A 16,564-nucleotide genomic window follows, 5' to 3' on the forward strand; every position below is an offset into this window, starting at 1 on the left:
TTTTAATGTTTTAGAAAAAAACAACTGACCAAAGTTGGATTTTTTTTTTTTTTAAAGAAAAAAAAAGTTGTCTTAAATAGCCAGTGTAGGTAGTATTAAAGGCAAACTTCTGTCCTGTACAACTACTGGGAAACCCTTATGAACAGAGCAGTCCCCCGGAGCGTCCATCACTCATTGTGTGGGGCTGTGTCTTTCTCCATTAGCACTGCCTAGCAGTTCATTCTTTGTATGACTCTGTGAATGGCATATGTCAGCCTAAGAAGACGGCATTCCTATTCTGGTAGTAAATAGACTCTTTGTTGTTGGTGCTCCCCCACCCCCAAAGATCATGAGACAAAAACATGTTTGGTTGTCTAAAAATTTTTTTTGGAAAATGTATAAATTACATTTCAAGATAAATGCAGCATATTATCTTTTAAAATACATGATTTCTGATAGGGCAATCCTCTGTCCGTCTGAACTCAACTGAAAATACTTACTATAATTCGAGGAAGCACAATGGCTTTATAGATCTGTTGTAGAACTGTAAGTCACCTAAGCTGCATTTGCCCCCAGTGCAGTTTTCAGTTCGGAATGGAGTTGCCTGGCCTCTCACACCAAGGCAGTCTTGTGGAGCTGGCGCCTCAGAGTGGACTGAACTGTGGGTAGGTGGGGGTGGGGGCTGAGGGAGAGCACGGACAGAGCAGCAGCAGGCTGTGCAACTGCTATAGCCAGTCTGACTAGTTTAAGGTGCCCAAAGGCAGCTTTGTTTCCCCAGTAACTCTAAGTAGCAGCAAACTTAAGTTCTTAAACTCAACCACATCTGCAATGCTACTCTTGTCTCTTTGCAAAAAACTGAAGCTTTGCAGGCTTCCTAATTAATCTAAGCTTTTCTTTACCTTTAAAACCCTCCATTAACCGACTAAGAAGGAGCCACTAGACCACACTTCTTTTTTCTTCTAAGGAGTTTTACTTAGAACAGTGAAGGGAAGGGGTTCTGACTCTAGGACTCAAGGTCCTGTGATTACAGTAGGCTCTGTAAACCCGGTGGCCACACGAGAGTCCCTCACTGCAGATGGAACTTCTAGCCCTTTGCTCTCCTCTCCTAAGTGCTTATCACCCCAGCCCATGCAGCAGCTCCTGAGCTTGGCGTAGACTCCTGGAGCACCCCACCCTGTGTCGAGAAGCATTGCCCAAGATAGACTCTGAGAATCCGAAAGTCCCAAGGTCATCTCTGTACCAGAGCAGGTTTTTGCATACAGTTGTAGCCGCACGAATGAGGTGTTCAGGCAGTACTGTCTGACCCTCGACTTTCAGATTCCTCTTCCTCTCTGAAGGGGACATGTTCGCATCTTGTGCTTACACATGCCTTTGTCTTTGGGTCTGTGCTTTCCTAGAAACCTATCTAGCAAAACTTGGGTGCTCCGGCTTCAGCAGATTTGTTTACTCTTCTGGTGAGACGTCTGATAAGCTTTTTTGAAGTGGTGCTTTTCCCCAGTGCTGAGCATGTTAGCAAAGTGCTCTACTGCTAAGCCGGGACAAACAATTACGTGATTTTTGTGATGCTGGGGAAGAACCTGGGACTTGCATAAGCCAGGTAAGCACAAAACAATTTTTGAAATATTGACTTAAAAATTATTTTACTGTGACCAGAAATGTAAAATGAAGTGTATTTCACCTGGGAGTGATTCTTAGCTGTGACAGTAGTTGATTTACAAATCCAAAGTGAGATTTCCCCTCTGTTTTTTGTCAAGTGCTCAGAGACAGGTGGGACAAATAGGTTAGGGAGGCAGGCGCTAGATGGACTGAGGAGAGCTCTCCTCAAGGGTCCCTCCAAGTGAAAGTAGACCTACTAAGTGCTTTCTTTAGAGATAAATATTACTACACTTTTATGGCACTCTATTTTTATTGTATTTAGCTAAATGGCTTTGCTTAAAATTCAGTAAGTTATGAATATCCAAGGTCCTTGGGGGAAAATTAAAATCTCAAAACAGCCTAGAAAAATGGCTACTGTATTTACAAAATATTCACTACTCTTTAGTTTATATTTTCTTCCCCCACCCCCTTGTTTTTTTTTTTAAGACAGGGTCTCTCTGTGTTGAACAATCCTGGCTGTTTCCTTTTGTAGACCAGGCTGGCCTCGAACTCACAGAGATCCTCCTGCCTATGCCTCCAGAGTGTTGGGATTAAAGGTGTGTACCATCACCACCCAGCTGAGTTCATTACTTTTTCTATTGAGTGAACTATTCAGGTATCTGATACAAAATTTAAATTGTCTGTGTAAAACATTACCAGCCTAATTCTTTTATTTTTAAGTGATTTTGTTATTTTATGTGTATGAGTGTTTTGCCTCTGTTCGTGCATACCACCTATGTACCTAGTACCCAAGGAGGCCAGAAGATGATGTTAGATCACTTGGAACTGGAGTCACAGATTGTTGTGAGCCACTATGTGGGTGCTGGGAGTCAAACCCAGGTCCTTTGGAAGACAGCAACCAGTGGTGTTAACCATAGAGCCATTTCTCTATCCCCTGTCTACCTAACTTGTAAAGGCAATTACAATAAATATTCTAAATATGTAGGTTACTTACACGGGCCTCAGATTCACCATCTATTCTCCCAATTTAATGTTTTAATTCTTAAAAAATATTCCCATAAAAATATCTCTTAAAGTTTCATCCTTATATTCTATTTTTCAGTTTTATTTAGTGATAAACTAATTAGCTAACATGGAAAGCAACCTTTAGTTTTAACTAAAATGGAGTTTTATTTTTCACTGAATTGGCCTTAAAGTTACTGTGTTGGTGTGACTGTTTTATATACCTGGTCACCAAAAAAATAAGTAAATAAAAATAAAAACTCTCACATGCTTTTTGACATATCGTTTGGTTTCTACTCAAGTCTTTTATTTTCCCTTGACATTGTTTATTAAGGATCACTTATTCGAGGGAAAAACAAGGCATCTTTGGGGAAAAGATGCTACAAGAGGATTGAAACTAGAATCCCATCTAAGCAATTATAAATACAGGAGAAAAAAATATTTTCATTTTGCGGGGGAATGGGAGGTGCAAAGTTAGATGAGCTTCCCTGGCAGGCGGTCCCCTGGGGAAAAGTCAAAGTTGAAGATTCCTTAGTGCTAATGAGACCTTAGACTCAGGGTGCTGAAGACCTACCATGGACACCAAATGATTACAAAGCAGCTTCCTAATGCAAAGTTACAATATGTATGTTTCCAATTACTGGTTTGCAAATGGAGGGAAGACAACTAGTTCATCTGGTAGAAGCATCATTACTGAACAGACATCACATAACCTGAGCTAGTAATCTGACTAGGGAGAATCCCTGCTGTTTGACAGTAACTTGCTTCAGGATATCCCGAGGTGGAAACTGCATTACATTTTCCAGTTAGATGGCTTCTGCTCTGTGTTCCTGATGAGGGATGTTCTACATAAGTACCTGAAGCATTGTTCAGTGTGGGAGTAGTCTACTGTTGTGAAGATGCAGTAGGGTTATGGGAAAAGTCTTCCTTGTAAATGTGGAAGGCTGGATGTGTGCTTGGAAGTCGGCCTCAGAACCCCACTGGAGATCTGAACTGTTGGCACCTCTGAGTCCACATTTTGTGACTTGGATTCCTGGTTGATCGTGTGTGTGTGTGTGTGTGTGTGTGTGTGTGTGTGTGTGTGTGTGTGTACTCCAGTAATCCTCCAGGGATCCTAACTGTGGTTTGTGAGCACTGATGTTACATATATACAAGCAATGAAAGGTTGTACCATAACATAGCATAGTTTAGTTTGGATTTGGGAAGGCTTCTAGCATTCAGCATTGCCGTGTGAATCCCTGAGTGGGAGATGGAATTTGGAAATGTAAATGCTTTGAGAACTCTGTAGGTAGGAACTGACTTGGAGTTGGAAGATGCCTTGCTGCTCTGTGGCACCCCCTTGTGGTAGATGTGGTGCAGTCTTTCAGCGTTTATAGGATTTCAATTTGCATTGGGCATGCTTGTTTACATAAAACACTCATGTGTACAAATATGCTTATAGGGTTAGTGTAATTCTCATGTGAGAAATTTGCTGTGTGAAAGTGGGGCAAAAAAAAAAGAAATTTGCTGTTCTTATTTGATTTTTTTTTTAATATATGGGGATGTGTTGTTTAACTCTTATGGAAAATTCCAGACAGACTCAGAAGTCAAAGTGCAGTGCAGTGCCCTGTGCTCGTCACTGAGCTTTAGAGGAGCCACCATTCTGTTGACTGTTCCGTCTACATTGCCATGCTGGTGTTGTTTCCGAGTATTTTCTAGCCAGACTGAGGCCTCAGATCATGTTGTATCTGTGAAACTGTAAGTTCAGACCTCACCTTGGGCCAGAATCCTGGGGTGAAATCGAGGACTTGTTAACCGGTCCATCATCATCCTTAGAAGAAGACTGCTATCCCCAATTCATTAGGGTTGGCATTGCAACCTAAGATTTCCAGGGGACAGAAAACCAACGAGTTGGGGTATTAGAAACACTGCTGACTTGTTTTAAAAGCTGTTTTTGTTTTCCAGATTTTTACTATCAAGACATACTTTATTCTTCCCTATCTCTCTTCTTTATTCTAAAGAAATATTCATTTCTAGAATTTGACTCTGGTTTACTCAGTGTAATTGATTGTCACCTGTTACAATTCCATTTGTTCTCATGTGAACCGATTATATTTGATAAACCAGCATTAGAAATCGTATCCAGCTTAGCTGATAGTAAATCCTAAGAGAAGGATAAAGTGTGTTAAAATGTAGACATTAGAAACAACCCCACATGGTAAAGTTGTGTAAATGTGCACGGCGGCTGGCGTCCTGGCCACTTCAACTTGTATCCCAGCCTATGGTGGCCCTCTGGAGGGCTGGGAGTTTGTGCTGGCTGGGTGGGCAGGGCTGGCCTGCGGGACTGCGGGCCTGGCTGAGTGGAGCCGCGGGTGGGTGTCGGGTTACAGCAGCCTGAGCGAGCACAGGGACTGCCTGATCTAGCGAGTGGCTTTATAATTACTGTGCTGATTTGTTAGGGAGGCTTTGTCTTACTTACCAATTAGCATGGATGTTACTGCAGAGACCTCTGAAACCCTGGGTAGGCTTTAGTTTAAAAATAAGATCTTGTGGATCCCAACGGCATCACAGTTTGTCACTAGCATAGGTGGAAAGGAGTAAGAGTGCAGTTGTCTTTCCCTGTCTGTAAGTGGTAGAGCTTCTTGCCCTGTTGGACTGTTGTTCCCCTGGGCCAGGGGCAGTCACTGGCGTCTGAAGATTGTCTGATGTCATTTCCCCCCTCATCATGTACCCTCCTGCCTGGCTGCAGCCCAGGGCCTGGAGGCTGCTGTTTCTTGTGGCTTCTCTTATGATTGTGCCAGTGTCCCTGACCACTACTTCCCTGGCTCTTTCTGCTCTAGCTCTTTGTGAGCCTCGAGGGGAAGCTGGGTGTTAAGAGCTTAGCTATGAGCAGGTTTCCCAGTGTGGTGTGTTCCAATGGGTGAGCGTGCATGCCTGCGTGCGTGCAAGTGTGGAAAGCTGTCTAAGCCAGTACGGTTTCCCATTGACGCAGGATGGGGTTTGTCCTCGCTGCCGTGCTGCAGGGGAGACCAGGCTCTAGGAGAACAAAAGCTCACCTCAAAGGCAGGATACCAAAGGTGAGCAAAGATAAGGATTTGAGGAAATTCCATTTCAGAAATTGTCTCTGCACAGTTTCTAGCCCCATTTTAGCCACTACTGATAAAGTGGACCTGGGGGTGCTCCTAGGAAGGGGGTCTCAGTCTCATTAATAGAAGAATGTGAGAAAGAGTTCAGCAAAGCTTGGGGACACTTACTAGAGTTTAAAAGAAACCCCCCTGGGTGGAGAAGCTGTAAATGTTGGCAGCTACCCACAGGAGGGAAAGGAGAGACACACCGAGAGCAAGGAGCCATGAGGCAGGGAGGAAGGCTTTAGAAAGAATGAGGAAGCCCAGAGTATCAGACAAGAGCATCCTTAGGTTCTGACCAGAGTCTGAGAGACAAAAGAGGAAGAAAGCCTTTGTGACTTGGGTCTCAGAAATGGCGGCAGACCCAGTGACCTCATGGTGGCCAAGATGGACTAGGCTGGGGGAGGGGTGACAAAGAAGAATACAGTATCATCATTAAAAGAAAAATATTCTTCCACCATCTCTTTGGCTATTTGTTTGAGACAAGATCTCACCATGTAGGTGACCAGTTAGGAACTCCCTATGTAGCCCAGGCTGGCCTTGAACTCAAAGAGATCTGCCTGCCCAGTGCTAGGATTAAAAGTGTGAGCTGACCTTCCTAGAGGTGGTCCCTGGACTGGGAGATTGGCTAGGCACGGCTGGGATAATAGATCTCTATTCAGCTGGAGGCTATACTCACTTGCCAGAAGGAATTTTCCCTTATTGGGCCTTTACTGCCACTCCCTGTCTGTCTCTGACGCTAAATTCTACCACACAGTTGATTTAGTTAGGAACATGCTTTCCCCTGCCACTCAGTCGAGGGAATCTGTTCCAAGTCAAGAGCCTAGGGCTCTGGCAGCCCCAGATGCACATGAGAAATCTCTGATGTTCTCTTGGGAGCCTTCTCTTCCCTCTTGGCTCCTTTTTTCTTCAAAAGTAGTAAATTGGAGTGGGGTGGGTGGAGAGATGACTCAGAGGTTAACGTTGGCTACTCTCCCAAAGGACCTGGGTTCAGTTCCCAGCACCCACATACTGGCTTACAACCATCCACACACAATTCTAGTTCCAAGAGATCTGAAGTCCTCTTCTGGGTGTCCCTGGGCACCTGGCAGCACATGGTACACAGACATACATTTTGCACAGGCAAAATATCCATAAAAATAATAAAAAGTAGTAAATTGGTGTAGAGGCAATGGCGGGATCAGCATTACCCTCATAGATCGGTTTGGCACTGACTTTTGAAAAATCTGGTGTTGGGGCTGGAGAGATGGTTCTGGGACTAAAAGCTCTAGTTTTCTTCCAAGGGGCCCTGGTTTGGTTCTTAGCATCCACATGGCAGCTCAGAGCTGTTAACTCCGATTCCAGGAGCTCTGACACCTGTTTTAGTTTCTTTGGGTACCAGATGAGCAAGTGGTTCACAAACTACATACAGGCAAAACACTCATATGCAAAAATTAAAATTAAATGGATATGAGATTTGTTATCTCTTGTCCAAAGAAGACACCTGTACAAGATATTGTTTCCTTTCCTTGAAATTGGTACTCAGTTGTCAATTTTGACCCTGTCTGAGTAAGAAGTAAAGGAACTTTGTGTGTTTCTTCTGTCAGGTATAATGACCATTGTTTGGGATGAACTGGGTTAAAATGGACTTGACAGCTCTTTTTGAGGGGCACAGAGTCTGCAGTCTTCATGGGCAGGAAAAGGCTCCCATCCTGCAGTCCATCCTGGGCTGTGCTAAGCCTGCAGTAAAAGCAGTGGTTTTTGGTGATGGTGGTAGGATAACAGAAATGGTTGCTTGTAAAAGAAGATTTTTCTATTTGTCTCAAGAAGATTATTGGTGTTTAATTTTGACTGTCCATATAACACTAAAGTACAGTGATTTAAAAAAATTGAAAGGAAGATATTGTTTTTTGAATAGCTGGAAAAGAATTATAGGTAACTTTTAAATTCTCACTACGTGGGGAGGGGACTCTAAATGCCTTATAAATAAAGACATTGTTTAAGTTGTGCACGGGTCCAACTTATAATAATCTTCAGACCCCGGGCATGAGACATTCCAGCTAGTCACTAAGGGTTACAAGATTCAACCTGAGACCACACAGCTCCTGTGACCGGACGCTGAGCCTTGTCTCTCAAGCTAAGCCTGAGCTGTCTTAGACTGTGTGTGCACCGTGGCTACTAGGTAGGAGTCGACCGGCAAGGTCAGATGGTGCTGACTTGTACTTCGAGCTACTTTTCACAGTGGAGGTGGTAGAATCCTCAAGGCCAAGTTTTCAAGACCAACCTGGACAGCATAGAGAAGCCATCTCTTAGAGCAGGAGATAGAGGATCACATGTCAGCTGCCATCATAAAGTGCTACTCACTGAGGGTTTTTTGCCCTCCACACTTAGAAACAAAAAAACAAGAGGCCTTCATTGTCAAGATGGTGAGTAGCAGTGTGCTCAGGCTTAGTGTAAATTGGCCTGACAAAGCCCAGAGGAAATACAGTTCTGAGATCCTCAGTCCAGCATCCCCTGGAAACCTCAGAAATACAGATCCTAGAGCCCAGCATCTGTGCTAGAACAACCCACAGCCGAGGCTGGTCCTCACCTAAGTGGGAGAGCAGAGTCAGTCAGTATGAGGGCTCAAAGGTGGTGTCTCCATCTCTCTCCCTCTCATGCCCTCCAGTCAGGACCACATCCATGCATGAGCTCTGTGTCTCTTCATTTGTTCCACTTACTGTTCATTTAGTGAGGACCATTTTGGTATCAGGGAAGGTCCCTAAGCGAAGAGTAGTCAGGTGAACAAGACAGCTTTGTGCCTTTAAGGGCCTTGCAGTCCGTAGGAGGTTGACAGACATGCAAACGGGGCTGCCAAGTGCTGATCACCCAAGCCGAGCCGCAGTCCTCTCACATTTCCTGAGGTGTGACTTACTTAGGACCAGGAATGGTGGAACCATGGCAGCAGGTAAAAGTTTCCTGACCCTCTGGAGTCTAGACCTTGGTCTTTCGAGGAAATTTGTACTGACACTTGTTACTTGGGCATCAGCCTCAACAAAATATAGTCCTGTTTCTGTTGCCGTTGTTGTTACTGTTGTGGTGGTGGTGGTGGTGGTGGTGGTGGTGGTGGTGGTGGTGGTGGTCTAGAGCCATCTGCTTCTGCCTTCCTGGTGCTGGGATCAGACAGAATGTAGCTTTGGGGTGTTAGGGTCCTTTCCTAATGAGGAGCTGCAAAGTGGAGGCCTTGTCTGGCACACGTGGGTCGTTTTGTGTGTGTTTGGTCTTCTCTTTTAGAGTTCAGTTTGCTGCAGTTAGTACTGACCAGGCTGAGAGCATCATAGCTCCATGTCTGGGCATGCACCCAGCGTGAGTGAGACTTGAGTTTGAACCCAGGCCTCAATTTGAGTGCAGAATGTCAGGGTTTTTTTCCTAACAGTTTGGAAGAGGCCATATTTGATCTCAGACCTTATAGTAAGAGCCAGTGGATGGTCAGTAGAAGAACAGTTGGTGGTTTTTAGGCTTGGGCGACAGGAGAGGAAAGGAAGGAGCCACCCACCTGTTTTCCCTTTGTAGGGTTACTCCAGCCCAGCCCTGGGCCCTGGGCCCTGGGAAGCTCTTTGAGTTTTTGTCTGGATAGAAGATTTGGTTGTTCAAACGCTGAGGAGGAGTATAGGGGAGCACCAAAGGCCAGGTAGCCCAGGAAGCAAGTTAGCATCCAGTGCTTATTTAGAGGGCCCTAACTCCGGAGCCCTTCCACTGCGTAGGGTAACCTTCCCAGGAATCCCTTAATGAGCTCCCGATACTGCTTCTGCAGTCTGCTCTCCTTTGAGGCCTTTGGAAAGGTCACGTGCCTCTCTGACAGCCCATAAAGAACATTGTTATTTTTTTTTCAGAGTGTCTGAGGAGAAAGAGGCTTCCTAGGAGCTGGCCACCCTGACCCAGTCGGACCTGAGCCAGGCTCAAAGCGACCAGAAGGGGCCACGTGCCTGGCTGTTTGCTGTTGATTCTTGAAGGCATGCCTTGTCTTCGCATTTTGTCTTGCTTAAGGAGGTTATACAAAGCCCTCTGAGTGAGAGGTGTAGCCCTGTCTCTGTGGAGCTGAAGGTCCTCTGAGCAGGCGGATGGCAGAGCTGCTACCTTTGGTGTTCTTTGCTTTGTTTTTGTTGCATTTTTATTTTTCTATATGATTTACCTAGATTGTGTGCATTTTGCAATTTCATTGGGTACGTGGAGCCAATTTTGTTTGCTCCAAAACAAAACAAAAAAATGAAAGTAAGCCGTTTTTGACATATACTGCACCAGAGGTCCTGATTTATACACTTGAAAAACACTCAATATTTAGCTTGTTAACCTGGTCCTATTCACAGAACTTCCTTACAGGGACTTCACCCTCCTGTTCAAGGGAGCATCACAGATGTCTCCACAGGTTTCCTAAACCACCAGGGTGAGCCTGCAGCTCTAGCCAGATGGAGCGTTCTGACTGAGGTTAGGTCTGCTCGTGTGGAGTCTGAGGTGCAGCTGTTGGGATTCTGCTGACGCCAGGTAGATGTCACCAAGGAAGTGCTAGCTTCCAAACCTGGGTCTCAGCAGTAGCAAGGGCTCTTAACCCTGAGCCATCTCTCCAGCCCCTAGGTGTGACCCTGTGGAAGCAGCAATTATCTCTAAAGAAATATGTTGGGGTTGGGGATTTAGCTCAGCGGTAGAGCGCTTGCCTAGCGAGCGCAAGGCCCTGGGTTCGGTCCCCAGCTCCGAAAAAAAAAAAGAAATATGTTATTAGGCCAACAAGATGGCTCAGGAGTCCTTGCTGAGAGAGCCTTAATTGCTCTCTCTCTCTGACCCATGGTGGAAGGATAGAACTAACTCCATCAAGTTGCCCCCTGACCTCCCATATGTACATATGCACACATGTGCAAGCACACACATGCACGCACAACACTAGCTCGGGGTCTCTCCAGGGAGCCCTGGCTGTCCTGGAATGCATTTATCTGCCAACTTCTGACTTGCTGAGTGCTGAGATCAAAGGCTTGTACCACTTTGCCCAGTGTAACAAATTAATTTATAAGAATTTTCAGAAGAAGTGTGTTATTGAAAAGATACTATGGCAGCACATCTCTATAACCCAGCTGCTTAGGAAGCAGATTGTGTAGGTCTAGAAGCTTAGACCGGTCTGTCAGCAGAGATCTCATTTGTAAAACCGAGGAGAAAAGGGGAGGGAGAGAGCAGAAAGTTCGGGAAGGACCCATTTACTCTGGTAACAAGTCCTTACTCAGTTTTATATTAGTGATTAGAAGTCTACACTCTGGTACCAAAGTTATTTTACTATTGAAAATCACTAAAAGTGCCAAGTGGCAATAAGTTTCTGGTTTGATATTAGCTATATTTCAGTGTTTCTCAAACTTCTGTGGATGGGCCATCTTGATATTTTCACCTTCCTACCTGGTACTTTGTGAATTCTAGTAAAATGATTATTTGGAAAATAAAGTAAAAGGAAAATGAAAGAAAAAAAAAGAGGGAAACAGCTGGTGCTGTGAGTCAGATTCATGGACCTGATTGAGGGGGGATGGGGGGATTGCTCAGATCCACAGACCTGACAGGGGTGGGGTTGGGGGTGAAGGGGTCAGATTCACAGACCTAACAGGCACTTTGCAGTTTGCTGTGCTGCTCCCTAAGTAATACAGAATCTTTGTTCCTCCTCTGAATGGCCCAAGTTCACACCCAGCCCCACCTGTGGACCATGGCGTGAGAAGCGCTGGCCTAGGGTGTGCATGTATGCACGCGTGCACTTACACATTTAAGTGGCCTGATCACAGGGTGGCATAACATAGATCGGATAGCATTGTGTGTAAATTAAATGCACTTACAAGCTCTTCGGGCAAAGTGGCATTTTCCCCCTGAGTATAAATGCTCAAATTGTAAACAAATACACATCAAATTGTGAACACAGTTACTTGCTTCAAAATCAAGTTGTCTATAATGCTTCTGCTGAATTGCGTTTTGCAGAGTGAAATAAAACTACCTCTTCTCTGGTTTGTCAAGTTTAAACGAGTGCAGGTACTGCAAACAAGAAATGTCAGTGCTAAGTAGACACAAAGTGGGGCCCACTAAGCAGTAGGAACTCTGAGAGGCGAAAGAGAAGCCGTTGTCATTAGACCCTCCTTGTCTCATGAACAATTGTGTTGATTATGGGACTGGTCTTTGGTCCTAATGATGATATCCATCTTGTTGATGCTTACGAAATGAGGGAATGGTTTCATACAAGGAGTTCCACATTCCTTATAAGCATCACAGATCTCAAAACCGTACTGGCGTGGATAGGCTGCAGCCGTCTTCACTTCTCCCATCAGAACCAAGCATCCTTTATGGGATCATGTGCCAGACTCTGGCCTTCTAGAGGTCTGCTTTGTGCAGGGGCTGCATGGCCCTCCTTTAAACAGGGCATTGGAAGGAACTTCCGTGAAGTGTATTCGTTGTGCTGGCCTTCTTTACACTCAGATTTGAAATTGGAATGGCTTGTGAGGCATACGACGGAGTTCACGTGGTCTGGCGAGTACCTGAGCCTCTGTAGATTTAGAGTAAGCATGGGAGTGAGGGGCTGCAGAGGGGGAGGAGAGAGAGAGAGAGAGAGAGAGAGAGAGAGAGAGAGAGAGAGAGAGAGAGAGAGAGAAAAACGAACCTTTGGAGCGGGCTCACATGGGTCTAGGGTGAGCTCTTCTGACCCAGTGCTTAGACAGCGGCTAACCTGCCTGGGTGTGGTGCTGAGTTACAACACTGGTAGGTCTATTGAGGGATTCAACGCAATTGAATAAAAATTCAGTATGAATCTATTCATACTGAAAGCCTGCCTGGAAATGTCTAAAAGATGAGACAAAGGTTGGTCCTGAGAGGTTTTCCATAGCAGAAGTTCTGAGACAGGACCATGGTCAATGGAGACTAGGAGGTAGGATTGCCGTTCTGAAAGAGACCTCTAGACAACAGTTCTCACAAAGGGACCTCATCAGGTTTTCAGGGTCTGGGGTAGAGAGTCCCTTGTATCTTTCAAATACCCAGGTATCTCTGGGGTCACAGTAGGTATTTGTTGTGACATGTGTCCAGTGCCGGAGTAGCAGGGCTTCCAGTCAGCAGGGTCCTTCAGTTCCAAAGCAGTTTATCCAGACAGTTCCCTGTGGCTGGGAAAGCAAGCCAGGCGGAGACCCAGGGCAGGAATGTGCGTTCTGCCGCTTGGCTTAGAGTAGAAGATAGTGGCAGCTCAGCCCTGTGGTCAGGCAGCAAGGCTTCGGGAACTCGAGGAGGGAGAAATGTGTAGAGAGTGACACTGCTTCTACCAGGACTGTGTGTGCTCTCCTCCTCGGACGACGCTCTCCCTCACTCACGCCGTATTCATGCTGTAACTTACAGCACCTCTGTCTGTTGAGGTCATGCATTGTATGTTCGTAAGCTTTAAAAATAAACCCATTTGGGGGAGGGAATTTGAACCTGTGTGATAATGTTAGGCAAGCGAACGCAAGTACATGAGCTGAGAAAGTAAAAATCATGGTTTCCATGGTAACTCCTAACTTCTCTGAGTTGTGTCGTACACATTACTCACACAGTACATTGGCCTGGGTTACCTAGTGATAAAAATCGCCCTGCAGGCATGCAAGGGTGGATCCTACTTCTCTGTGGACAGGGCCTTCCCAACTGACTTCACCTGCTTCTCTAGGCAGGAGACTAAGTACACAGACAAGACCGAAGTCCGCGTCTTCGTGGGATTCATGCTGTTCTCTGTCTTTCTCCTTTGTAGATATATGTTGGGTAAAGGAGGAAAGCGGAAGTTTGACGAGCATGAAGATGGGCTGGAAGGCAAAGTCGTGTCCCCCTCCGATGCTCCATCCAGGGTGTCTTACACCTTACAGCGCCAGACTATCTTCAACATTTCCCTTATGAAACTGTATAACCACAGGCCTCTGACAGAGCCCAGCTTGCAGAAGACTGTCTTAATTAACAACATGTTGAGGCGGATCCAGGAGGAACTCAAGCAGGAAGGCAGCCTGAGGCCTGCATTCACCCCCACTTCCCAGCCCAGCGACTCACTGAGTGACAGCTACCGGGAGGCCCCACCTGCCTTCACCCCCCTGGCCTCGCCTCCTGCTCACCCCTGTGACCTAGGAAGCACTACACCCTTGGAGGCCTGCCTCACCCCTGCCTCGCTGCTCGAGGGCGACGATGACACTTTTTGCACTTTGCAGGCTGTGCACCCTGCGGCTCCCACCAGACTCTCTTCTCCAGCTCTCTCAGCAGAGAAGGACAGCTTCTCCTCCGCCTTGGACGAGATCGAGGAGCTCTGTCCCACATCTACCTCCACAGAGGCTGTCGCAGCAGCAGCCCCTGAGGGCTCGAAAGGAACCTCCAGTGAGACCAGTGTCCAGAAACCCGAGGGGCCCCAGGAAGGCCGCACAGACGACTCAAGATTCATGGACTCTCTGCCTGGGAATTTTGAAATAACAACATCCACGGGTTTCCTGACAGACTTGACCCTGGATGACATCTTGTTTGCTGACATTGATACATCCATGTATGATTTTGACCCCTGCACATCTGCATCAGGGACAGCCTCAAAGATGGCCCCTGTGTCAGCTGATGACCTCCTCAAGACCCTGGCTCCCTACAGCAATCAGCCTGTTGCCCCAAGTCAGCCTTTCAAAATGGATCTCACAGAGCTGGACCACATCATGGAGGTACTTGTTGGCTCCTGAGATCTGGGGCCCCTTGACTGCGCCCAGCCAGGCCCTGCACCCTTGTAGCCCCGACAGTTTCTCCGCACTGTGCATGGACCCTTGCTTGCCTTTTTCAGAGAAAAAGAAAATTTTACAAAAGGATCACACTAGTATTTTCTTCAAGCAGAGTTGGAGTGCCTTCATTCGAGTATGACCACTTTAACACACTCTTCTGAGTGGGTTCCTCAGAGACCTGCTGCCCTGGCGTAGGAGAGAAGACTTTGGAAGACTGTGTTGCTAATGTTGAAAGGTGAACATGAACGGTTCAAGTGAAGCACAAGGATTAAGTTGGAAAAGCTGTAAATTGCATGTGCATATTTGTCTATTTTTTCTATAAGTTTTATTGCAAGAGGTAAAAAAAAAGAATATATATCTATATTATTTGGATAATCTCAGTACCTTCTCTGGCGTTTTGCCCTGTGTAAGTTGACTTGGCAACTCGGCCTTTTTAGAGGCATTAACTACTCCTAAGTGTTGCATTCACATGGCTGTTTAGAAAACCGCTACCCAAATTTATTTTATATTTTTGTACAGATTCTGCAGTTTATGATATTGTTTTTCTAAAAACAAATGCTGTTTATACATATGAAATAGCTATTTTGATAGGATTTGCTCACACAGTTCCTGCAAACGTGAGATGTACAAGGTGCACTTGTACTTTTATAGACTCGTAATGTTTTATATGTGTATGGTGCAAGAGAGAATCGGATCACGTCAATCTGCAGTTGATGTCCCCAATGCAAATACACACAGCGCTTTAATAAAGGGCCAGGTGATCTGACACCCAAATTTCACAAGCACCAGCCCCTGGCAAGGTCACCCGCCAGCACTGTGACTTCCAAAGCCAGAGCCCTGTCTGCTCATCAAACTTGCATTAAGCAGTTGGCGGGGAGGTGGCTGTGTATCTGGGGTGGGGGAGGGGTAGGTTGACGTGACTGCTCCTTAGCTCCCTCTTTTGAGCAGAGGCTGCATCGTCTTCTTTAAGAATGGACTCAGCAGGATGTGGTGACACACCCCTGTAAGCCCTGCATTTGGGAGGCAGGGGCAGTGGAATTTTCTGAGTTCTAGTCTAGTCAGAACTATACAGTGAGAACCCTGTCTCAAGGTGGTGGTGGTAGTAGGGGGCAGCAGGGGGATAAAAAAAAAAAACAAACAAAACTGTATTTATGCCAAGTTGCTGTTTTAATTGTTTTTATTTTAATTTTTTAAAATGAAACCCCAGTCTTTCCCTTTTGGCATAGCTTTTATGATGAGACCACAATTTTACACAACAAAATGTTACAACAAGCAACTGACCTCTCCGCAGAGGTGAGCCCTGCTGCAGTTCTTAGGGCTCATAAAGAAGAAAGTCTTCCCTGAAGGCACCATCGTGGCTGAGCTGCCTCTCCTAGTGTCCTTTCCCTAGGGCTTTTGTTTCCTGTTGCCAAGAGCTGCGATGGCATCTTTCTGATCAGCACACCTCACTGCTCTCCTGACATCTGCGACCAGAGCCACAGCTCACCACCTTATGTCATGGTGTCCAATCTGGTTGCTTTCTCTAGGTAACTGCTACTTTAACTACACTTTACAAAGCTGTTATCCCCAAACACACAGACAGGGATTTCTGTGCACGTCTCTGGCCTCCTCCGTGTGCAGGTCCCGTAAGCAGCAGCTCTTTCTCCAGTGGTTCCCCCACACGTGCACGGCGAGATGCGGTCCTCCGCTTTAGCGGATCATGCCTGTCGCTGAAGCCACCTCTGTCCCTCGGCTCTTCATTGCAGGGAACTTGAGCTGTTGAGTGCAGGTTCCAACCTACATTGGTATGCAGATGGCTTCCCTAGAAATGACTTTTATATTTATTTAAAAACCTTAAATTATGGGATTTCGTTTCTGTTTTTGTTGTCTTTGTTGGTCATTTGTCAATGTACAGTCACCAACCAATTCTGCTCACTTCTTGCCATGGATAAAGTGGGTCTTTCTGGCCAATTAAAAAGATAAATTTTATAAATGGCACTTTAAACAAGCCATAGATAGTTTTATTTTTATAATGCACATGGCAAGCAAATGCATTTGTGATGGCGGAACTGCTCATTCAAGTAGAAGATTTGTGGACGGCGTGATTAGTCTCTGACTTGCCTTTCCTCAAAGTGTCCGACAGGCTGATTATCAGCCCCAGAGCCGTGAGAAGCTGAT

At 45.8% G+C, this 16,564-nt stretch overlaps 1 protein-coding gene across 2 annotated transcripts in view; it reads left to right on the plus strand.

Moving 5' to 3' along the window:
- Sertad2 (SERTA domain containing 2) overlaps positions 1–15,000 on the plus strand; it is an 83,699-nt gene extending 68,699 nt beyond the window's left edge. For both annotated transcript variants that reach the window (XM_032916056.1, XM_032916055.1), the window contains exon 2: positions 13,420–15,000. In XM_032916056.1, the coding sequence (XP_032771947.1) occupies positions 13,424–14,371 (948 nt within the window). In that variant the 5' untranslated portion in view covers positions 13,420–13,423 and the 3' untranslated portion in view covers positions 14,372–15,000. The remainder of the gene's footprint in view (positions 1–13,419) is intronic.
- The last annotated feature ends 1,564 nt before the right edge of the window (positions 15,001–16,564 follow it).

The sequence above is a fragment of the Rattus rattus genome, chromosome 11, assembly GCF_011064425.1.
Source record: "Rattus rattus isolate New Zealand chromosome 11, Rrattus_CSIRO_v1, whole genome shotgun sequence".
Taxonomy (NCBI): Eukaryota; Metazoa; Chordata; class Mammalia; order Rodentia; family Muridae; genus Rattus; species Rattus rattus.